At 44.7% G+C, this 23,504-nt stretch overlaps 2 protein-coding genes across 10 annotated transcripts; both read right to left on the bottom strand.

Moving 5' to 3' along the window:
* Positions 1 to 804: 804 nt before the first annotated feature.
* On the bottom strand, positions 805 to 8,113 carry LOC111970317 (double-stranded RNA-binding protein Staufen homolog 1). Of its 4 annotated transcripts, none has more exons than XM_023996991.2 (16): positions 7,945 to 8,113; positions 6,770 to 7,088; positions 6,569 to 6,690; positions 6,141 to 6,291; positions 5,806 to 5,959; positions 5,486 to 5,660; positions 4,990 to 5,085; positions 4,642 to 4,860; positions 4,300 to 4,443; positions 3,906 to 4,052; positions 3,651 to 3,729; positions 3,192 to 3,349; positions 2,832 to 2,999; positions 2,104 to 2,226; positions 1,733 to 1,821; positions 805 to 1,515 (listed from the first exon to the last, which is right to left on the bottom strand). In XM_023996991.2, exons 2-16 carry the CDS (start codon positions 6,957 to 6,959, stop codon positions 1,431 to 1,433), a joined length of 2,100 nt encoding a protein of 699 aa, XP_023852759.1. In that variant the 5' UTR covers positions 6,960 to 7,088; positions 7,945 to 8,113; the 3' UTR covers positions 805 to 1,430. The 4 variants fall into 4 exon arrangements, with proteins under 4 accessions (XP_023852759.1, XP_023852757.1, XP_023852758.1 ...); XM_023996989.2 differs by having other exon boundaries at positions 5,806 to 5,962; XM_023996990.2 differs by having other exon boundaries at positions 5,806 to 5,962; positions 7,551 to 8,094.
* A 289-nt stretch (positions 8,114 to 8,402) lies between these two features.
* LOC111970315 (protein polybromo-1) lies at positions 8,403 to 22,953 on the bottom strand. Of its 6 annotated transcripts, none has more exons than XM_070445707.1 (31): positions 22,853 to 22,953; positions 22,175 to 22,324; positions 21,847 to 21,944; positions 21,478 to 21,625; positions 21,143 to 21,292; positions 20,659 to 20,844; positions 20,362 to 20,460; positions 19,972 to 20,149; positions 19,609 to 19,825; positions 19,207 to 19,348; positions 18,867 to 18,964; positions 18,346 to 18,487; positions 17,879 to 18,016; positions 17,578 to 17,689; positions 17,184 to 17,391; positions 16,583 to 16,883; positions 16,151 to 16,287; positions 15,712 to 15,923; positions 15,420 to 15,602; positions 15,180 to 15,337; positions 14,285 to 14,527; positions 13,742 to 13,887; positions 13,279 to 13,436; positions 12,902 to 13,085; positions 12,097 to 12,265; positions 11,456 to 11,654; positions 11,058 to 11,171; positions 10,340 to 10,501; positions 9,586 to 9,650; positions 9,216 to 9,414; positions 8,403 to 8,973 (listed from the first exon to the last, which is right to left on the bottom strand). In XM_070445707.1, the coding sequence occupies exons 2-31, from the start codon at positions 22,310 to 22,312 to the stop codon at positions 8,810 to 8,812; spliced, it is 4,848 nt and encodes a 1,615-aa protein (XP_070301808.1). In that variant the 5' UTR covers positions 22,313 to 22,324; positions 22,853 to 22,953; the 3' UTR covers positions 8,403 to 8,809. The 6 variants fall into 6 exon arrangements, with proteins under 6 accessions (XP_070301808.1, XP_023852752.1, XP_070301810.1 ...); XM_023996984.2 differs by having other exon boundaries at positions 12,058 to 12,265; XM_070445709.1 differs by lacking the exon at positions 10,340 to 10,501 and having other exon boundaries at positions 11,100 to 11,171; positions 12,058 to 12,265.
* Positions 22,954 to 23,504: the final 551 nt, after the last annotated feature.

Raw genomic sequence — 23,504 nt, forward strand, 5'->3', positions numbered from 1 at the left:
GTTGCTGTCTCTTATACACATCTAGATGTGTATAAGAGACAGGTGTGACACTGAGCAACAGAAGTTGTCCTGCTTGCATGTGATGGAATGCCAGTAATTGTCATTGGCCAGAAATTAAGTCTTGCAGGACAGGGTGGTTGTACCATGTGTTTCTGACAGGTCAATAATGTGTCAGCCATTTGTTTGGCTTATTATACTAAACTGTGTTGATATGTGGTAAAAACATCCACTGTTGTCAAAGTAAAGCCACTGTGTGACTGGTTGGTTGTTCACTCATTGATATCACATCTGTGTAGGGCTAGACTTGCTTTGGCAGAAACACACCTGTTGAGAGAGACTAGTTTAGGCTTACACTACACATCCAGTCCAAAAAGTACCCCCAAATGTACCTTTCTCTATCATCTACCATTTTCTCTTGGAACATGAGGGCACATACAGTAAGAAGAACAAATATACAACAACTATGATGGTTTTGTTTTGTGCGTGATAGCATACAAGTTTTACTTACATTTCATGGGGAGCAGAGAGGTGGTTTGACACTGAGGGAGGGACAACAAGGGGAGAGAGGGGGGATATCGTGCTAGGACCGTACGCAACACAGACTTATACTGCCCCGACACCTCTGACAGTGGGGACAGACAAAATCACAGGACATCACACACGCTATACTTAGTCACAAAACCTTCGCAGCCCTACATGGTAATGTAGATAAACACTGTTCACTTGCGGTGGTTGTTATCAAGCACTCTAGGAAAATCAACAGTGGTTCGCTAGCTGCATCCCATCCTTCTATGGGGTCCCATACTACTTCACAAGTAAACACTATTGTAACAACCAGACCTGGGTTAAAAATTATTTTAAATCATTTCAAATACTTTAGCTGGGCTTGATTATTCCATTGCTCCAGGCAAGCTCAGAGGCAAAACGGCAAACTCCACCCATCTGGCACTCATAAAGCAAACTCTCCAAGTATTTGAAAGATTTCATTCGTTTTTTAACCCAGGTCTGTTATTAACAACCCCCCAATAATTCCAGGGTCAATGAAGAATTAAACAACATTTAAAAATAAGAGAAAGATCTCATTAACAGAAAAAAAGGGAAAAATAGACAAAACACTTCTTCTCAAAAGCTGATTTTCACAGTTATCATATTAACATTATTCCATCTTATCTCAACATATATATATTGGATATGATGCAGCAATTTTTTTTCTATAAAGCAACAAAAAGAATGAATAATGTGCACAATTAAACAAAATCAAATTTCCTTCTATCAATCTTGTTTAACTGTGAATATTTTGGAAGATTTAATACAATATGAACACTAGTGATGGTTGCCCTCAGCTTCCTGTGGAAATCTAAAACAGCCTATCAGAACAGTGTTAGTTTTCTTTTCGTGCTTCTTTCAAACAACCAATGGTGTGCGTCTGTCTACACAGTGCCATCCAGAGTCTGTTGTCCCAAGGTGCTTGAGTTAGCCTGTTTGATGATGCCCTCCATGTCCTGTTTACCACACCTACAGAAACCCAACACAAGACAAAACAAGTGTTACCAAGTCATATGGACCTAGTTCTCAGGTTGGAGAGAAACTAGGATTTCTGAAAAGCTTTTGGAATGTTTTCGGAGTTTTGCAACCCTAGAAAACAAGACAAATATATTAAACTATTATTATTCAACCTCAATAAGTGTTCTCTTATTGGTCCTCATCTGACCTATTAGATGCATGGTCTTACCCAGAGAGTGGTGCGTTCCCTGTCCTGTCATTGGTCTGCTGCTGGTGCTGGTCCAGCTCTGACAGAATCTTCAGGATATTCAAGGCAGCCTGTAGACAGAGGGAGGATGTGGAATATTTGATGTAGCCTATATCATCATTTCCCTATTGCTTGTGCTTGTATGCCTGATTTAGAGCATCAGCGTCGTGTTCAGAGGGCACATGTGTAACTTTGTGAACATGTCCAATATACTTTTTTTAATAGCAATGCAGTGCCTTAGACCGCTACGCCACTTGGGAGACCAGCTTTTTTTTTGCTACGGTGTGCCCTAATGAACAAGATCCTGGTCTAAACACTAAAGCTCCTTCAGTGTGGTTGTGTGCGAGTCTAACCATGTCGTGACAGGACTCCACGTCCTTGCCTATGCCGTGACTGATGAGGGGGGGCTGGGAGGAGCAGTTGATCAGCGATACAAATTCATTCTTGTTGTTTTTGGGGAAGTCTTTGTATTCCACCTGCAAGAAAAGCAACAGAGGATATTAATACTAACATTAACACTCCACAAAACATTAATATAGTCGTTTCAAAAACGGGGTCGCGACCCCAGGAACTGCAGTGGGATCGCCCAACAACAACAATAAGGTAGAGATTGTATGGYACAACATGRAAACATWTTTGAGAAAGATCATTTAAAAAATGTAATAATATTGAGTAAATATACTTATCAGTTTCTTATCATTTGGATAAGAGATGAAAATGTAATGAATTGAAGGTTATTTGTTGATGTAAAAATTTATGAATTTACTGATTTTAAAGTTGGGGTGGGGTGGAGTAGCCAGAATTTTGTGGGAGAAAAGATTATGTCCCCAGATATTCTGGCGGGAAAAAAATGCGGTCCCCACTGAAAAAGTTTAAATACCACTGCATTAATAAAAGGTTTAATTGTGTGTGTGTGTGTGTTTGTTCGTGTGCGCACACATGCATGCGCACCGTTGTGTCTATGACTACCTGTAGTCCCTGTATATTAGGCCAGCTAGCTGAGCAGTTTGGAGGGTCTGGTCAGGAACCCATGGGGTAGGTGTTTGTGTGAGTTAACGTACATGTGTGTGTATGTGTGTACCTGCAGTCCCTGTACGTTGGCCAGGTAGCTGAGCAGTTCAGAGGGTCTGGTCAGGGGTCCATGGGGTACTAGATGACCCACACTGTTCTGGCTCTTCAGAATGGTATCGGCGGTCAGGGAGGCACCAGCGTAAAGCAGCTCATTGGCGATGATGGCCGTCAGGGTGGCCTTAATATAATAATAGCAATACTGTTTATTTGCATAGTGCTTATCTTGCTAATCAAAGACACTTTTACAACAAAATATTGAAGAAGTAAAAGAGAACATCAAAGGACTAAAATAAACATACAAACTGTGAGGTAAAAGATAGCAGAGCTAAAATAATACCATGGCTAATTCCACTAAAACAAAGGGACACACCTTAGCAGGGTTGGCCCGGGGACCGTAGTCCTTGTTCTGGTGCCCCTGGCTAGGGCTGGCCCCTACAGCCTGGGCCACCTCGGGCACCATGAGCAGGATGCCTGCTGGGAGCTGCTGGTGGCTGAGGAAGGCAGGCGCGTAGTCCTCTTCCTTGGAACCTGAGAGATGGGGGGGGGGGGGGGTCGCCAGAGACATAGTCATGTAAAACAGGAAGGAAGGAGAAACACGGAATGAAACACCCATGTAATGTAAAAGTATCCCACGTTCCAAAATACTAAATCAGTCATCCCGCATAACACTCTGGGGGAAGTTTGTGGATTACCTATGCTCCCCAAAAGAGACAAAATGGTTTAAGTCGATTAAGTAAAATGTCTCATACCAAATCCAAACAAAGTGTACTGCATAAAACAGGACATATCAAAATATGTGTAGTTTCAACCCTGCGCCTGAACCACTCACCCAGCGACTGGCTCTCCTCCACAGAGCCTGGCTCAAAGAAGGTCACTTTCCTCCCGTCTCCATTTTTCTTCAGTGGAACCTTGGGTCACATGATCAACAGAAAGAATACACGTCAGTTGACGGCTCAATGATCATTCAAGTCAATACAAACTATCTCTGCTATGTACTACTGGATAGATAAGCACATGAGTGGAGTCTAACTAAACCAGTGGTCTGGATGGGATGCCTCTGGTGGTTCTTGGGGACCTACTGTACCTTTTCGTCCGTTTTGAGCGCAGGTTTGTGGGGCTGCGGCTGAGGCACTTTGAAACCTAGAAGCTCCAGCATCTTCTCTGCTGCGTTCTTCTTCGCTACCTTCTTACTGGGGCCCAAGCCCTCCGCACACTGACCACACACCYTCACCTGGTGACCACAACTACAGGTCAGAATCAGAGAACCATAGACACTAGGGAGATCTGAGAGAACTGGCCTAGATAGGCATACACACTATGGCGCAAGCTCCACATTGCCCTCTGATAGGCTAGGTGTTATATTGCTCACACCTGTCCAATCCCGTCAGACCTACACAAGTGCCCTAGACCAATAGTATGGGGTTGATTTGGTCAAGAGCAGGTAGTGGTAGGCTATGTGCCAGGGCCTCCTGTCTCACCTGCATAACAAACTCCCTGCGTCTGGGCAGCCCCCTCTCTGTCAGCATGTTGTACTCTGGTTCCTTCTCTTTCTTAGCCTGCTGGATCTGAGCCAGTCTGCTGATGGGGTTCATGCCCTGCCCATATTCTGGACTGGTCTGCAGCTGGAGGGGGACGGAGAGAACATGCACAAGATCAAACAATCCTATAAAACAATTTTCCGACCCTGCAAAAGCTTTCCCCGTCACCCCTTCTCTCCCTTCTGTTGCCCTTTAAGAATTAACAATGGCCTTCTTAGAAGCCCTTGTTCTTTTTAATGATGTACTCTACTCTCCCTGACCTCATCCACCTGGTCCTCTCACCTTAATGATGGACTTGGTCTTCTTCTTGATGCGTGCTGGCTGCATCTTTTCCACGCAGGGGATCAGCTGGGGCAGTCTCCTCAGTTCCTCCAGCACAGCTGTAGCTGCCAGCTTCTTAGCGATCTTCTTACTCTTGCCCTCGCCCTCACCACAGAACTCCCCCACCGCCACACGCACCATGAAGCTCTTCATGTGGGGAGGACCTGCCTCCTTGAGAACCTGTGGGAAGAAGTAAGGGAAAGACAATTAGAAAAAGACTTGGAAAGGTATATCCTCAGGGGAGAGAACATAATTAGTTCCACTATATAACTGGACTGTTAGTTGAGCCAATGCAGGACCAAAGCCTACCTCAAAGTTGACAGGCATGTTCCTCTTCAGTGCGATCTCAAACACCTGGCTGATTTCTGATTTGTTGAGGTTCTCTTCAGTGTCTTCTCCATTCATCTGAAATGAAATAGAATGTTTTGACACAAACTATCTGACAGCTGTGTATGTTGCAGCAGAGTGGCTATAAGATGCAGCGGAATTGCTCTGTGTGGCAGTATTGAATCAAATATGTGCCCTTCACGTTGTGAAGCAGACCGGTGTAGTGATCCATGTAGCAGGTGTTGCCCTTTGGGAACATTTCTGGTATTTTGCCCAAACTTTCATCCAACTTTTTCCAGGAATCCCAGTTGGAGTATTCCCAGAAACAGAAATGAATAAGCAGGGACTGTTCCATCCCTAGTGTTTTCTCCCCAGTTCTGACCCCAGGCAGTTCTGACCCCAGGCAGTTCTGACCCCAGGCAGTTCTGACCCCAGGCAGTTCTGACCCCAGGCAGTTCTGACCCCAGGCAGTTCTGACCTCAGGCAGCTGCTGCAGCAGTATGGGCTCCTTCTGCAGAGTCTTCAGGGCCTTGGAGGCGGCGTCGTGTTTGGCGAGCTGCCGCGTGCGCCCCTTCCCGTGGAACTGTTGGCCCCCGATGTTCAGCTCCATGTGATACAGCACCGGCCCCACCGGGGGAAATGGGTAGTAGTACCTGACCACACACCGAAAAGACAGGAGACGCTCAGGTATAGCTTTTACTGACCGACTTACCTAATCATGCTGTCCTCCAATAAACGCCTGGGGCATTAATTGAAGTTTTACTATGAATACCCCCCCAGAAAAACAAATGGACGTACTGTTGCATGGAGCGTTGGTAAGGCCCCGGGGCCCTGATGTTGTAGTTGAAGCTGGGTGGTCTCATCCCGGGGTAAGGGTCTATGGGCTTGTACATAGGCTTCATCCCTAGCTTCATACAGAGGGAATTCAGCTCCACTGTTTGCGTCATGCATTCTACTGTGGTAGTACACACACAGACGAAACAGAAAACAAACAGAACACATTAAAGAACAATAGGCACCAAAACTTGWATACACCTAGTGATCAAACTCAAACCCTATTTAATGTAGACTACTTAATGCCACTGACTATCAATGTTTCCCTATCATGATACTGAGCAACTCAAAGTGATGACCTGTGTTGTTGCGGGTATTGTTCCTCATGCTAGGTTTGGGCATTGTGGTCTGGGCCAAGGCTGTGGCAGCTGCAGAGTGTTGGGCCTTCTTTATGCTGGTCCCCTCTGCCTCCCAGTGCTGATCCCCTAGCGATAACCGCACTGAGAAGATCTGGGAGAGTAAAGAAACAGAAGAGAGAAGTAGATAGGGATAAATCTCTGTTATAAGTATTAAAGAGCAGGAAGGTAGACATAAAAAGCATACTGATGACTGATCTTTCCAGGCTTGTGTTCAGTTGGCCAGAAATGGTATGGCACTATCTGAACTTGTCCAACAAGAAACATTTGTTTTTATATTCAGTTGCAAAACCTTTTGCTACAGTGAGTGTATCCTTATAAACACGACCTAAGTTTGCTAGTGAGTACCAGTGGCTGGGTTGTTGAGTTACCTTGGAGTGAGCTGGTCCTTGCTCACAGAGCAGCTTATACTCAGGCTGGATCTTATTGAAACGGGCTAACTCATTCACCAGACACATGGGGGTCTTCTCTTTAGGGTTTGCCATGTTAGATACTAAAAACAAACAAACAAAAACAGATAAGCCCATTGAGAGAGAAACACAGACAGCTTTGACACACACACACACACACACCTGTGGAGGTGGGGCTGAAGGGAGTGACTGAGCCCAAGGGCAGGGCTGAGCTCCGGAGAGGGTGACTGGCGCTCTCAGAGGGCAGGGGACTCYAGGCACAGGGGATGCTGTACCCTGGCTGAGGCMGAGACAGCTGCTGCATGGGGCTGGCAGCAGCGCTGGACATAGGGTTACCCGGACACTGGAACATACTGGCTGGTTGGGTTTAGGTGAGTCAGGCGGTTAGCTCAGGTTGAGTTGAGGTGGGTGCTTCTCAGTGCAGCAGCGATAGACGTTTAGTGTTTATTGGATTTTGAGAGGAGTGACTGCAAAGATCTCCCTGAAGAGGATAACAAAGACAATGGTATAGAGTTTTTTGGGGGTAGCTTGTTAACTGCATTTTGAGATGCCACATTCGCATCACTACAACAAAGCCCACTGTCAGTGCCTTGCACAACTGGCTTTCAGGGGCCTTTGTTGTTCCAGGCCAGCAGTGACAAGACAGAGCAATTAATACGTTGCAACACCTGACAACACCCATGCATGAAATGGTTATAAGGGTGCTGTGATTTTGCGTCAGACATAAAACATGAATGGATTGCAATATATCCAATACAGAGAACATTCAAACGACAGATATTTCCCTGCAATATGACTAACATAGTCAGTATACCTTAATACCAAACTTGGTGAGAGGACAACTTTAGAAGAGTGTGTCGTTTGAAGGTTCTTTGTAAGGCGTGTTCCGCTAGCTACAACGTCTAGCAAGCTGGCTAACTTCGTTTCATAACACATAACTTACCTARTAACGTTAGTATCCAACTTCTGGTTGTCTAGACAAATTAATGTGGTTGTGCCATTTGTTTGCACGCTTGTTAAGTACCGGTAGATAGCTATCGAACCAAGCCTAATATTAAGCTAGATATGCAAGTTATCTAATTATCGAGGCGACGTCAATACATTTCACACTCACGGCGTTTGTATTTGAATTTTAAATGTGCTTTGAAAACAACTACAGTATAGTTATATTTTGTAATGACACGTTTGCATCCGGCATAGCTACATCTGAAGCACTGAGCTTATAAATGAACGATCCGAAGCCGCAAGCTTAGCTATCTAACGTTAGGTAACTCCTGCAGCAAATCATGTCTGGCTAGCATTTAGCTAGCGTCTAAGAGTCGTCTAATAAACCTCACCTCGTTATCTTTCTGTTCAGTTCTTAGTTATTCCATTTGGATACGTTGCTTAAGTGTGGTATTGGTTTGTTTTTGCGCCAGTTGTGTAGGGTTTCCGTGTGATTTTGGATCAAAATGTTTCTAGTGAAGAGGTGGGGGAAAGGCAGACAAGGCAAACACTAAAGAGAATGGCCCAATCTTGGCTGTCTCTTCCGGGAAATGACATCGTTCAGCTAGGAGGATGTCTGCCTGTAAAGTGGACTATTTTGTAGCTAATGAATGAACATTAGATATTTCATAGTATAGACATACATGTCTGTTAGCCACAGACAAGCACACCCATAGCTCCAATAAAAGGCTCAAAAACCTTTTGTGAAGACTACATATGAGAGTGGCCACACCTAGGCCTGTATTTTATGCGGGATATCTCCCGTTATAAACCTTGTGAATCAAAACAGACAACACAAATGAAACAACCATAAATGTCCTCAGCAAATTTATTTTGTCAGTGACTGACCATAAGCTGCTAAGAACATGAACTTACATTGAGAAATCTTCACAACCATGATACAAAATAAAGAAATGACAAACCTAAGCTTATTCTGCTCTAAAAAATATAAAATCCATGATTGATTCACTATAAAATATTGCTTCTCTATCACCTAATTCTTCTTCCTGTGTCCATTCTACGATGAGGACAGTGAGCGTGTGACAGTGGCCYTGTACCAGGTCAACTACATTGCAGACATTTGCATTGAATCAACCAATGGTTGTGTGCCATATCATGTGGTTAGCTAATATGTTAAACACCTATCCAAGTATTTTGGAGATCTGGCAGGTGTCTGCAATGTAGTCAGCCAGGAACACGTACAGTTGTTAGAGGTTTCTACAAGTTGTACGCCTGACGTATGTTCAGTGAGTCTCGAAGCATCAAGTCCCGCAGGCGCCACAGTGCGTCTGCCATCGTCGTGTGGGCTCCCTTGCTCTTCAACCAATGGGAAGGGAGCCTGCTCTCCTGCTCTTTGGACAGGTGGACATCTCTCCTACGTGCTGTGGAAATTACATAATGGAAATGTGACTCTTTACCCATCACAAGTAATAACACAAACCCCAAAAATTCAACAATAAATGACACCTAAGAGGACAGCTATTCAAGAGAAAGTTAGAAAACATGGTAGTACAGTGAGAAGGAAATTGTTGTAGTTCATTCAGTATACTGTAGGACAGGTGCATGGAAAGAAAATAGGCAAACGCAGTACAGAAGAACAGCAAATTTGTGAGTAGAAATATACCTTTGAGAGATTGGTCCCACTTGCTGACAGTGTTGTTCTCTGCGTTCAGGCCCTCAATGTACTTGAGGTAGGCCTCAGAGTGGAGCACCCTCTGGGTCTTGGGCGGTGGAGCCACGAACATGGGGGTCGTGGGCTGGAGGTGGGAGGGTTGCCCTAGCTGGCCAATGCCTGGGTATGGTGGAGGGGCCTGCATCCCAGGCTGAGGGAGATACAGGAAAACAATAACTTTCCRACTGCATTTGGATACAATATAACATATGGAACTAATGGAAATCCAATCAGGAATCATATACAACATGCAAATAGTTCCAGATGATAGAAAACAGTATCAGTGCAGTAGCTCATTGGTCATTGTAAGTTCGACTTTTACCTGTTGCATGTAGTGGTGGCCTCCGGGACTTCCTTGCATGCCATTCATACCAGGACCCATCATACCTATCACAACGAGTTCCCACAAAATCGTGACAAGACGGCAAGCACTGTTGTATGAGGGTAATAGTTGCTGCATGATACATTCATAGTGTAGGCTATATAACATGGTGGATGTGCATAGAACGCATGCTGTAAAATAAATGCGTGTGATCTTTACAGAAACTGACGAGATAGAGGGTTAGCTGTAGTCATAGCTCCACAGGCATTACATGGTTTGTTCATGTGTTAATTGAGGCAAGCATGGATTCCGATGTTTGAGAGAAATTAGATGTGTAGAGAAGTAAGTGTGTAGAGAAGTAAAGGACGGTGGAACCCCTGTAGTGCTTGACGGACAGACGGACTGAAAAGGTAGTCAGTCGCACACTATATAGCTACGATGCAGAGCATCTTCAATTCAAACTGTCTGTCTGCCAGGCAGTCAAGCAAGCACCTCTACACACTACCTTCTTTACTTTCAATTTGTTTTGTTCTGCTGTCTGCAGCTCACCAACTCTGGACTGCACTTTATCTCCCAGCAGACAGAGATGTTTGGCAGCCTGAGTGGTCAGTGGGCCACCACAGCACAGCCTGCCTGTAGACCAGGTAAGCCCCTCCAGCAGGAGAGACAGACACGACTGACTGGGAGCTACTGACTGACCAGGACAGGTGTGGCCTTGGCCTGGAGTGGACGGTGGCTGGTTGTGGGTCCTTACCCGGGTGGGGCATGCCAGGGTGGTACCCAGGCATACCTGGCTGGAAGTGTTGGGGGGGCATCGAGCCCATATGGTGAGGTGGCATTGGGCCCATACCCAGCAAGCCCTCATAGGGGCCCTGCATGGGCATACCGTAGGGGGGGCCATAAGATCCCATCATGCCTTAAGAGGAGGAGGCAGGGAACGAACAACAACATATCCATGCATAAGTGACATGCAACTGACATGCACTACACATATTAAATAATATATATATATATTTMTTTTAATTGTTCAACCAGTTAGTAGGCAAAACAAGCATGGTGTTACTGTATACATGCTGATGGAATTAAATAAAAAGGTTAAATAAAACAAATACTCTTCTTGGTCATGCAGTTGATTTGGATCATGCATTTGATGCAAAACAAATAAACTGATGGAATACTATACATTTTAATTAGTAGCAACATAAACAAAAACAACCACAGCCTATAATGAGGATGCAGTTGAAAGGCACTGGAAAATRTTCAGATAGGAGAAAAAGGTAAATAAATAAAGGTTGAATCGTTTTAGCAGTCCAGTTTCATTATTTCCTGGTTGTTGCTAAGTCCCAAGCGATCGTGCTGTCTCCCTGAATCACAAATCAACCCCTAGCCCCTATTCTATAGAAACATCTGTGTGCTTAGGGGCTAGTGGTGTATTTGGGTTTCACTGCCTGTCTCTGCGAGTAAGGGGTTACCTGGACCAGGCGTCATTCCCATCATGGCCCCTACTGGGGTACCTGCTCTAGGGGATGCTTGCTGCTGGGCTGCCCTCTCCCTCTCCTGCTGCTCCACCACCCTGGCTGCCCGCTCTGGAACAAACAGTAACATGCATGCTTAGATAGATTCATAACGCTAACATTGAAGGGACATTACAGTCCAAAATCAAAGTTTGTCAGATGTTTGGCATGGGATTTGGACTACTTTCGTGACCTGAAAACAGATTATGGAGTGTAATAATGTCCCTTTAAATAATGACATTGTCACCTGGCTGGTACATTGATTGCAGATCTCAACCAGTGTATGAATCTACTGGTGTAACTAAAAGGCTCTGTATAGACACCTCAGTACTAGCATGCTTCCCTGGCCTTCCTACCTTCATACTCCACTTTCTTGGGAGCCTCCAGGTTCCTCCACTCGGTTCCCACCAGACGGCTGAGCTCCCCAAAGGAGAAATCAGGGTGGCGGGTCTTGATGACTGAACGCATCTCACTGCTGAACAGGATGTAGCCGCTCATGTTCATCTTTCTCTTGGCTCCATCCTTCTTAGACACACCCTTTACCTTGGGCGTGGACTGTGAAGAGAAACAGGGGGTAGATGGGTCAATCAACAGTAACACGTACAGTTAATGAATTCAAGCTCAATTCCATAAAGAGATCGATTGAGAGGCCCTAGGTAGTGATGTCTGGCCTGGGTAGTGAAGTACACATTGGTTTTGTAGGAGTGTGTGAAGAGCTTTAAGATCTTGGAATGATGGTAATGGGTGTAAAATCTGGGTAGGGCTGTGTGTGATGCATGAGTGGCTGAATGGAGGGGTTATGTGTGGTTGGGTGCGTTTTTGCTTGGAGGTAAGAGACTTGTTGGGGCAAAGGTGGGTGTATGCATGGAGGTGGAAGGGTAAATCTGTTGAGGTGGGTTGTGTGTGGGCAGAAGGGTACAGCATTTGGGCAAAGGGTGTGGGTGCGTGGATGTAAGACCTGAGGAGGGGTGTAAGGCATGATGTCCAAATCGCTTGCCAGAGGGGTCTGCATGATGGGCATGGAGGGAGTCTCTGGAGCCTCGTCCTCATCCTCCAGGTCATTCAGATCCTCATCCCCCTCATCCATGTCTGCCAGCTTCATCTCCAACTCTTCAATCTTCTTATTCAGCAGAGGAGARGGCTCCTTCTGGGGCACTATCAACTTCCTGGATATGAACCAATCAGAGAAGAGGGTTGATACCAGCCAGACAAGAAACTCACATATGCTATCAAGTGAATAAAGTCTTTGGCTGCAGTTCAATTCTCTTCCCTTGTTCTCCCTGAAGTGAGCAGAGCAGCTTTCTTAGCCTGTGTGTACACCGGTCCAATCCATGAGGGGGAGTGAATTAGTTCAGTGCACACTTAAGGGGGAAATTGGAATAAACGGAATAGGACTTTTACCTGTTCTATGTTAAAGGCCCAATCAGCAGTTGAAACTATAACAAAGCAACCTCCCGACCACTGTTTCTGTAAAAARCTGAGAGATGCGGCTGGAGAAATGTAATCACTCAAATTTATGGACAAAGCTATGGATGCAAGGACTGACCATCCATGTTATTAAAATTATAGTTTAACCATGTTGAGGCTATACAGTGTTTGTTTACAAACATTGGAGAAAAAAAAAAAAAAAAGCTTATATTTTGGGTTCTGATGGGGTACGACATTTGAACTAAGTTCATGAGGCATGCATAAGTTATAATCTTCTAGAATCGATGGGTACATAGGATTCATGCATATTTCCTAAATGGATGAAGCAACTGCTGATTGCCCCTTTAAATGTTCAGTATGTGAGTGGCTCCCACCTGAAGTAGTAGACCTCATCGTCCACCACCTTAGCGTGGAGGGAGAAGCGCTTTAGGCCTTTAAACTTCTTCATTTGCTTCTCACTCTCGATATAGCGGCTCTCGCACAGCAACACGTCCTCCTCAGACACCTCAGTGGGCCGACACGACAGGTAGTCCTTAAAGGACGACACCACACATTTACCTGCAGGAGGGAGGGAGAGAGAGAGTGATGGTTAATTACAGGACCACTCCAGGGTGTGCTATATGTCGGAAACGGTTTTCAGAGACGAGTCTGGCAAAAGTTTGATAATGTAAACAGCAATAATGTCTGCATTTTAAGTGTAGATTGAGTATTTGCATGTTGAATGTAGTGCGGAAGCCTTGTGGTACGGTACCTATGACGCAGGTCATGGGACATGTCTCCTCCAGGTTGCTGAGAAACACCTCTCTCTTGTAAAACATCCTGGTGGGCTCGTGTTCAGTCTCCTCTGGGTGGATGAAGATGGGCCCGAAGAAGAACGCTGCTCCGTCACGCACCCACAGCTTCTCTATCCTGTTACAGCCCAATCAATTAAAACAGAACTGTTAGCTTCCTAATTGTCACATTCACAGACCTAAACCACATTTCCATATTGAAAAACACAAAGCTGACTCAATTATATTTTTCTGGGACTTCACATCCCATCTCCTTCACCTTCTTCTCAACCGTATGGGAGAAGTAGGTCCAAGGTGCCTCCTCTCAGACCTTGTTCTTCAATACATTTTGAGGAGGCGGCGAGAGGATGCAAGGATTCGACTAAAGAGCCTCTCACACACAATACATATGAAGAGAAATACTAGAAGGTTTGATTGACATACCTGCCGATGCGTGGTTTAATGAGCTCATGTGACTGGATGTAGACACAGTCTCCCACCTTCAGCCARATGTTGTTGTAGTGGAGCTGGTCATAGTACTGACAGCCTGGATCCCCTCCAGTCATCTCCACTGGCACATCCTCCCGCTCCTACACATCACACAGTAGGAGAGCACACACACTCAGTAACACCGATACAACAATATTCAGCTTTACCCCTCTAACACCGTTACACCTTTTACACTAAGTGTACTGTGCCGACTGATATTTTCCTTTCCCATTGTCCTTTACAGCACAGCTCCAGCAACTATGGTGGAAGCTTAACCAGTACAGCTTGTCTCAGTTTAGTTTGGCTCAGCTCAGTAATATTTAATACATTCCAATGTTTAGTGTTATTTAATATTACATCGGAGGTATTTGCCCAATGATGTGTTGCCTTACAAGTACAGCAATTGTGGTGGTCTTGTGTGTGATGGACATGTCCAATAAGCAGGACAACGGCATTTCACTCTAAAATAAAGAGACCCCCTGTGCTCAGTCTTCTCACCTTGTCGACGATGCTGCGGCTGCCGTTATCAGCCACGGCCAGCAGTTTCTCCTGATCACGTTTGGCATACATCGAGGCCACCCGGACGACGGGCAACGGCACGTCCCGAGGGACAAACCTCACGGCAGCTGGCACGGCCCACAGCTTGATCTTTTTAAAGGCCTTGTTCCTGGCAGAATAACGGGACTCACAGACGTACACGTCCTCTGGTCTGACTCCCTCAGGCTGCAGCTTGAAGTAATCCTGTAGAGGAAGCACACGGATGATCAGTGTGTTGGAGGGGATCAATGTAAAGCAAGGCAATGGCTAATCTTCATCACACAATGAGAAGTTCTTTGGAATACAAGGTGAATTGTAGATCAGTGATTCTGCACAGTAGGACTGTAATGTGTGGTGGTGGGGTGGGGGGGGGGTAAATCAATATATAATATCACAATATGTAACTTTGATGATATAGCATATCTTTTTGACAATATTGCGCTAGTTGGCTGTACCTGCATTAAAATATCAAAATAGGGAGTTTTAGGCACTTATTTCAATGACTGATCAAAACTTGTTTTTCATTGGCTCTCTCGTCACTCTACAGCAGACATATGGCGAGCAATATGTTTGGAACCRTGAATCGCAATAAAAAAATAAAAATAAATCACAGTATCAAATCGCAAACACATTGTATCGGCACCAAAGTATCGTGATAACATTGTATCGTGAGGTCCCTGGCAATTCCCTGCCCTAGCAGTCAGTGTAACTTATATTACAAATGACATTACAATTCAGCTCAAATAATGATGTTATCTAATCCAATAGATGAGCATAACATTTCAATTGAATTACATACATCTATGGTGCAGGTGTGTGTATTATCAGAACCGTTCAGATAGAGATATGACCTTACCTTGACAAACATGACCATGCATTTGCCCAGTATCTTGCTGACTAGTACTTTGTTGAAGTAGTCACTCTTGAAGACCTCTTGCTGGAGGAACTTGCGTGTTGTCAGATGGAAGGTCTCACCGGGCCTGTAGAACCAACAGCCATACAGCCACTTCTCGCCTACACACATGGAAAAACAGAATAACACATTACTGACAGTAAAGCAGTGTGTGTGTCTCAAAGTGTGTGTCGTGTTGGTTACCTGCTTCGTCCTCCCACAGGCGCTCGATGCAGACGATGTGAGGCTTGCGGTTGGCCTCGGCTGGCTGCACGTAGACACAGTCTCCCACGTGGTAGGTGCTGTTCTCAAAGCTGCAGTCCTGACTGTACATCCTCTCTGGCCCCACACCTCCCCCAGCTGGGTCCTCAGCCTTCTCTCCCTCCTCTGGAAGCCACATAGAATATGATAATACATCAACCTCACATTATATACGCTTCAGACTCAGTCACAATCACCTGCACTGACACACACCCGGCCCCACGCCATCACACACCTTTATTCTCCTCCTCCCTCTTCAGTTTGTCCTCCTCCATCTCCTTGGGTAGTTTCTCTCTCTTCTCCTGCTCTACGTCACTGTGCATGTGTTTAGAGGTGTAGCTGAGAGCCGGGGAGAGGAGGATCTCGCCGTTCTTACACAGCTCATCTCTGATCTTTATAAAGAACTGCTGCAGCTCCACCGCATCTTCAAAGATCTCAGAGTCTGTCCTGTGAAGGGACAGGGCAAGGCATGCAGGGTCAAAGGTTGAGGGTTCACAGAGAGATCAGTTAGATTTAACTTGGTTCCTGGTTTAAGTTGTGGCATGTTTCAGCTTTCTATCAATGCTGCAATCTAGAATCAGATGCATAAACTCAAACACAAAACAAATACTCAGAAAGGTTGGAGAGCAATTCAAAGCGACAAAGGCCCTTCTAATGATGTGCAGACTACATACCTGTGCAGGCGCCTGGCCTTCTCCAGCACCTCAAACATGTGCTCCTGGAACACGTCCAGCCTGCGGTAGCGTCCTCGCTCCACGTTGGCCCGGATCACATCAAAGTTGAGCAGAGGCTTCTCTGGGCTGGCCGGGTCCTGTTGAGGTTAGTTAACTTAGTTTAATGGTCGTTCAGAACTTTTTATTAAAAACTCAATGACTGCTATTACAATAAACATGTTGAACAAATAAGAATTTCTAATAGCTACACATCTTTGTTTAAATCTTAAAAAGAGTCTGACCAGAGGCCATTTGAGTGCCGATTTAGTTTTGCCTGTTAGATCACACTGAATAAGATTACAAACAGTGGGCACCTGATCCTAGATCAGCACTCCTACTCTGAGAAACTGAATACGGCCCCAGGTAGGGTATGGACGATCTCCTATCTCTTACCTGGGCAGGGATCTCAGCCAYTGAGTCGCTGTAACACCTCCCCTCCTCGTCTTGGTGCCCGAGCACAGACATAAACAGGTTCCTGATCAGCTCCCTGACTAGCGGCCCCACAGCAGGGGGCGAGCCACCCTCCTCCACTCCCTCCTGAAGCCTGCGGGTCTCCAGGAGCACGCGGTGTAGAAGCAGAGCGTCGCGGTAGATCAGGCTCTCTGGCTCGTTGTAGGTACAGGCGTTGTTGAACATTAGGGCAAAGTCTTCCACCAGTGCATCCACGTCCTGATAACGGCCGCCCGCCATGTGGCTGGAGAACAGGAAGAACATAGGACTTCATTTATTTTCTATCGAAAAGGATTTGTCTTTTTTGCTTTKTCGGCTCCCAACCCCAGAGACACACAGAGGTTGGAGCACAGGGCGCACTTTAGGGGATAAGTGCCTTTCGCAAGGGCACAACACCAGAAGATGGTACATCTAGGATACTGATACCAGAAACCCTTCAGTTGCTGGCTCACTCTGCACCAGATTCAAACAGGGCTAACTTACAGTTCCTGGCCCAGCTCTCTAACCTCTCAGCAACCTCACCTCTAGCTAGCCTGTAGCTTACCTGCGCAGGCGCTCCATGTCGATAGGCCTCTTGATGGTGGAGTAGTAGTCAGGCAGCTCGGCGCGGGACGGAAGGCGCAGGAAGATGGTGGAGATACGTCGCCCCCTGCCGTCTGTGTAGTTCCTCACAGCATCATACAGCTCATTGAGGCGCTGCTGCAGCGGGGTCAGGTATTTATTGGACTTCTTAGGAGACGCGCCACTCTTTCCTAGATAGAGATGATGGCGAAAAACATGCATCTGAAAGGGACAAGTATACACAAACTACAAAAAGATGAGAATTTTCATGTAAATGTTATCAAAACAACAATATACATTTAGCCTTACCTCGCTTGTTTTTTTATTACATATTTCAGAAGTGCTGTTAAACACCCATAGAAAAGAGTCAAACATACTTAGTTTGAGCTTAGGAGATCCCATGTTGTCAGTGCCCTCCTCAGGAGAAGCTCCTAACTCCTTCCTCTTGTCCTTCACTATCTTCTCCAGGATGTCAGCATCATCATAAACCTTCACAGCAAAACACGTCATTCAATCCTCCCTCCCATGTTGTACATTTAGCTCAGGGTGGTGTTCATTAGGGCATAGCAAAACAATTKTGTTTCTTATTGGCCAGGTTCAGGTAATAACTCCCCGTTTTACTTTATCTTATGCCTACTGAACACTTTGTGACATGGCCCTGTGAGTGATTGGTCCTACCTGAGATCCCTCCTCGTTATAGTGGCGTGCGTTGCGGAACATCAGCCTCATGTCGTTCATAAGGGCCTCTTCGGTGGCGTAGCGCTCTGAGCGGATGTTATGCTCCATAGTCTTAAGATCCATGGGCTCCAGGATCACCTGGTAGTAGGGAGGAGATCGGTTCATAGATTAGCCGATCTACGGCATCCGTATCCATACCAACATTAGGGAATCAAAAATGTAAATGTTAAAGTAATATTTTCCATTGCTGGACCAAGATCTATGTTTCAAATAAACAAGATTCTGCTTTGATTTAAAATGTGTGGCTTTTCTCCACTGCAATAGGATGTCCAGTACGCCTCACTATATTCTGTTAGGGGGGGAAAGAGGGGGGGGAAAGAAAAAATAACTTTTCATCTTTGTCTTAGCAGCCCTAGCAAATCCCCAACTAGTGGATTGTGAAAACCTGGTGTTGACTTCATGCCTACCTTGTAGTAGTCTGCGTAATCCTTCTTGGAGGGCTTCACCATGAACAGATCACAGAGCCTCCGGTTGGTCCCTGCCTCTCTGGCTTCAGTCACTGCAGCATACAGTGCCTTCATACGGTTCTTCTTCACATTCTTCTTATGGCTAAATGGTAAGAGGTGGTTGTATTCAATAAATGTTTTTATAAAAAGTATGAATTTGTTGTACAGGACAAAAATAGGTACAGATAAAATGACTCAATGTTGTTGCTAGAAAATCGCACGACCAGTTATCAAAACTCAACTCCACCTCGATATAAGAGAACGGAGTTGGGCCGRCTGTAGGCAACTTGAATTGAGTCTAATTACCTTGGCAAAGGGTAAACTTAAAAGCAGGAGGGCAGCAGATGTAGATAAACACACAAAAAAAAGTGAGAATGAAAGCTATAGGTGGTTGACTTGGTGTGAGATGTCAACGAATGCATCTATCTAGATGTGGTAATGAAAGAAAGAGAGAGCGAGGGAGGAGTGGAGGGTGGTCCCACCTTTTCTTCTTGGTAGCACTGCCAGTTCCTGTGTCAGAGGACAGAATGCTGTCCTGATCCTCTTCATCACCTCTCCTCAACAGCTCCCTCTTCTTCATCTGCAAAACATTCATTACATATCACAGTCAAGAATAACAATACTGTACTCACCATTCAGTCTTATATACACAGAAACACTACCAGAATTTACATTTCAATGTCTTGTATTCCTAGTTGCATTCCCAACTCACCAACAGAAAGAAATCCTACCAGTGTACTCTGAATGACCGTTCATTATATTCAGCACTTTCCTAAACAATCAACAGTATAAAAGGCAGATAAGGTCCAAGACCCTACTGACCAGCAGGATCTGCTGCAGCCGCAGGGCCCGTTTGAAGATGGCCGAGTTGGGCACGTTGTAGCGCTTAGCGTTCTCAAACATCAGAGTGAGGTCASAGTCCATCTGCTCCACGCTCTGGTACTCCCCGTTCTTCATCTTCTCCCTGGGACAGAGGACAAGGTCAGTCATCATTCACTGAACGGATGGGTTTTATGTATATCCAAAGTAGCAACAGGAGCTGGGCAAAAAGAAGGTCCAAAGAGTTTTGCTGATCACAAAAAAATATCACATTTGGGAGAAGCAAAACAGCAAGTGGACATGATCTTTTCCTCCAGTTAATCATTCAATGACGTTAGTTACACGGCGAAAAWCTCTCCATGTACAGTACKTATAGGACGATGTACTGTAGTAGCCTATTCCTACCTGATCTGCTGGAGGGCGATGGGCTGTTTGATCTGCTGGTAGTAGTCAGTGTATTCTTTCCTGGAGGGCAGCTGGAGGAAGGGTTCAGAGAGGAGCTGTCCCTGGCTGTTCCTGCCCCCCCTCACAGCCTCGTATAGCTGGAACACTGGGTTACCCATGTCCATACTGGAGCTCAGGCACTCCGCCTCAGACTCACCCTCGTCATAACGCACAGAGCCTGGAACACATGATGACAGAGGAGWGCACACAATTAGTCACATATACTTAACCCTACCGAAACAACAAAGCTATGAAAAGGGTTTGGTCTCAAAAATTAAACAATTCAACTCTAGTTAGAGTGTGTATGTGTTGAGACAAACTCACCAGAGAGCAGGGCGTCCTCGTCACTCTCTGAGCCGTACTGCAGCGCCAGAGTGATGGCAGAGAGACGGTCTCCTTGGGCTGACCTCCGGTTCCTGATGCGGACACTGGTCTTAGTGGGCTCAGCATGGTCGATCTCAGTCTTTCTCTGGATAAAGACCTTCTTGATGGTGTTAGCATCCTTAACATCAAATTACGGAAAGCATTGTGATTAGTGTGCTTTGTATAGCATCTACAGTACATTTTGAAAGTTGTAGACATGCAGTAAAATCTAGAGTACAACATAGCTCMACTGAAACTAGAGACTTTCAGCTCAATTGTACACCAGAACATATAATAAGAATATGGAAATGCAGTATAAAATATATTATATTTAGCATAAGATAAATATACCTTAAAAACCTGAGATCCTGGTTCATTGTATGTTTTTGCATTTTTCGCCAGAAGCTCAACATCCTTGGCCATGGCGGTGACACTTTTGTAGAACCCAATCTGAAAAAGACAAATAATCAGTAGTAGTCACAAAAGATCATGGTTAGGTTACACAGTTATTTCTTATATAATTATACAAAGCAAGAAATTATGTCAAGAAGACCTATATTAACTTGTTTATGTATCAATATGCTTAAATCAATTAGATGTCAATCAATTCTACACAAATCACAATGCTTCAGGAGGTGAATAGGATACTTGTATTCTCTGAGCGATGGCTCTAAGATCAATGGGCTCCTTGATAACGGCATAGTAGTCTGGGTAGTGCATTTTGGAAGGCAGCTTCTGAAAGAGCTCACTGATGACCCGTCCTGATGTGTCCGTGTATGACACCACAGCATCCAACAGCTGCTCCAAAACCTCCTTCAGGCAGCTCGGTGGAGTCTGCAGATCAGAGCATACAGGAACAATAAGCTATGATCCCATGCACATCCACTGACTATGGAACTTGAGTTACAAGTGTTATAGCGCTTATAAAGAATGGTTCAATTTAGCTTGATAGTAGCAGTTGTAGACACATAAAAAGTGATAATGAACATTATTAGGTGGTTGACCTGACACGAGATATGAGCTATCGAGATTATTTTATATTCTATGATAGATACACATGCACAGCAGCAAGGAAATCGAAGATCATGACAGAGGTAAAAACTGATTTGTCCAGATGATCTTTGAGCTTTACCTCYTCTTCAGTGGAGAGAGCAGGATTATCCAGCATATCTTCACCATCGTCATCATCTTCATCACCATCCCCTGGCTGCACAAACTCATTCCTGATGTGGACGTAGAGTTCCCACAGCCTGCAGGCCGCCTTGTACTCTTCACTCTCAGCCTGACAAGTCAGAYATAAAACCATGACTAACCTGCAGTGTCTAAAGGATGTTTTTCCTACTACCGGTAGTCAAAGAGTAACAATGTTTGTTATTAGTCAAAGTGTAATGGCACAAAGTACAGCATAATCAAGCCTTCAATAGATTTTCATCTCAGAGTTTCCACTGAACATAGTGTGTGTGTCACCTTATAGTAGTTCTTGGCATTGTTGAACATAAGCTGGAAATCAGCAGTGAGCTGCTCCACATCTTGGTAATCCTCTGACTTGAGCTTCTGCTGGATCTTGGTCATGTCTATGGGCTGGGACACCACCTCATAGTAGTCTGGCAGGTTCCTGAAGGAAGGAGAGGCAGATAGAGAAAAAGCCTCCAGGTTACTTCTACATTARGTCTATGGTCATTTGGCATCAAATGTTAGAAAGTGGGTTGAAATGGGGAGGGACTACTTGGACATGTCAAAAAAATCAACAAGTTAAGTTTACTGTTACGAATGTTTTGTTACCGTGTGCCCTGATGAACACGACCCACCCATCTCTAATGTCAGATGGTACATTACCTTCTCTTTGGTACCCTGATGAACAGCTCACAAAGCAGCCTCCCCTGGTCATCCTTGTGGTCCCTGACAGTGTTGTACAACTCATGGCACACAGCAATCTGTTTAACACAAAACATGATCAAACAATGTGTGTCAAAGCAGGTTACAGTACACAAATCCAAGTTTGGGATACTTGGATTCACTGCATCACACGAATAAAACATGGCAAAGCTGCCCAAGTGTCAAACAAGGATGTTAAGAATAACAAGCTCTATGTAAGGGGATAGTTAGTTTGGCCTGATCGCAATAATTTAATATATCAGCGCTATAACTAAGAAAATCAACTCACAGGGTCTACTGTAGGAACATTAAAGGCTCTTCGTCTCTTTCGTCCGCTTCCAGGAGTGGAGGATGCATCGTCAAAGTCCCCTCCGCTCACACTACTGGAGGGAGAGGTGGCCCTTCTTCTTTTCGAACTCATTGGCATAACTGATGGTACCTTCAAAATAACACACACCGCGTTAGCTTGGTGGCTAGGTAACGCTGCAACTTACTGTATAATATATTATACACACTGACTAGCCCTGTAACCGTAAATAATTGTTTGTTGAGACTAACTGACATTAACGCAAATATGACCATGTTCCCTTTAAAGTTGTTAGTTAACTAACTACTTAGCTTGCTATGTAGCCGCTAGTTATACGTTTATGCTCACGTTAGTTTGCTAGCTAGGTATTTCAAACGCGGGACACGGAGATCTTCGTATACTATTGGTTTATTTCGCTACCTAGCGATACTTCATTTAACTTAACCATAACAAATATAGAGCAAAGGTGGTAGCAGACCGTTAGCGCGTAGCTAGCTAACTAGCTACTGTAGCTGCTAACATTCCAGCCACAAACAAAGGCGGGCGCCTAAAATGTTCACTACACGCTCAAACAGAAATTCGATCAAATAACTAGCAAGCTAGTTGTGATGTTAGCTACTTTGTTAAACTAATTTAAGCCAAAATGCAACGCTGGCTTACCTCAATTGTTGTATATTTCCCTGAGCAAAATAATGTGTTGTACTGAATATCTAGCTAAAGTCAATTCATTCGAAACGTTAGCTAGTCAAACTCCTCCCCATGATTGCCGGAAGTGACAATATACAGCGCGTTCGATTTGGAAAAAGTGAGAAATAGCAAAAATTCCTTTCCTAGAGCTGGGYCCAATTCCAAACCTACAACATTATCCTAACCACCTGAATGGTTTACATTTGATTTAATGTAATAGATAAACTACCCAGTCTGAGGCACTGAAGAACTAGACTAAGTTAATTTGGTTGCGTTGAGAATGTGCCTTGCAGCTAACATAGGTAGATGTCTGGATGGTAACTACCTCAATACAGATTCGATTGAATTGACATGCAATATTAGTTAATCATCCGAATCAACATTATTTTGTTTCAAAATTCTGAAATTAAATCTCACACGCAATTTCTATTGTATATATATTGTATGTAATGAAATTGCACCCCCTCATGAATAGCCAGCTCAAATAGCTTATAATAACATCATCATGAAGTCTAATGCGGTATGTTAGCTTTAGGKAATACAATCCATGTCAGGCGATAGAGTTAATTTAAGGTAGGTCCAGATAGTCGGTTACTTTTTATTCAATGATTTAGGACTGTTTCAT

The sequence above is a fragment of the Salvelinus sp. IW2-2015 genome, linkage group LG11, assembly GCF_002910315.2.
Source record: "Salvelinus sp. IW2-2015 linkage group LG11, ASM291031v2, whole genome shotgun sequence".
In the NCBI taxonomy this organism is placed as follows: Eukaryota; Metazoa; Chordata; class Actinopteri; order Salmoniformes; family Salmonidae; genus Salvelinus; species Salvelinus sp. IW2-2015.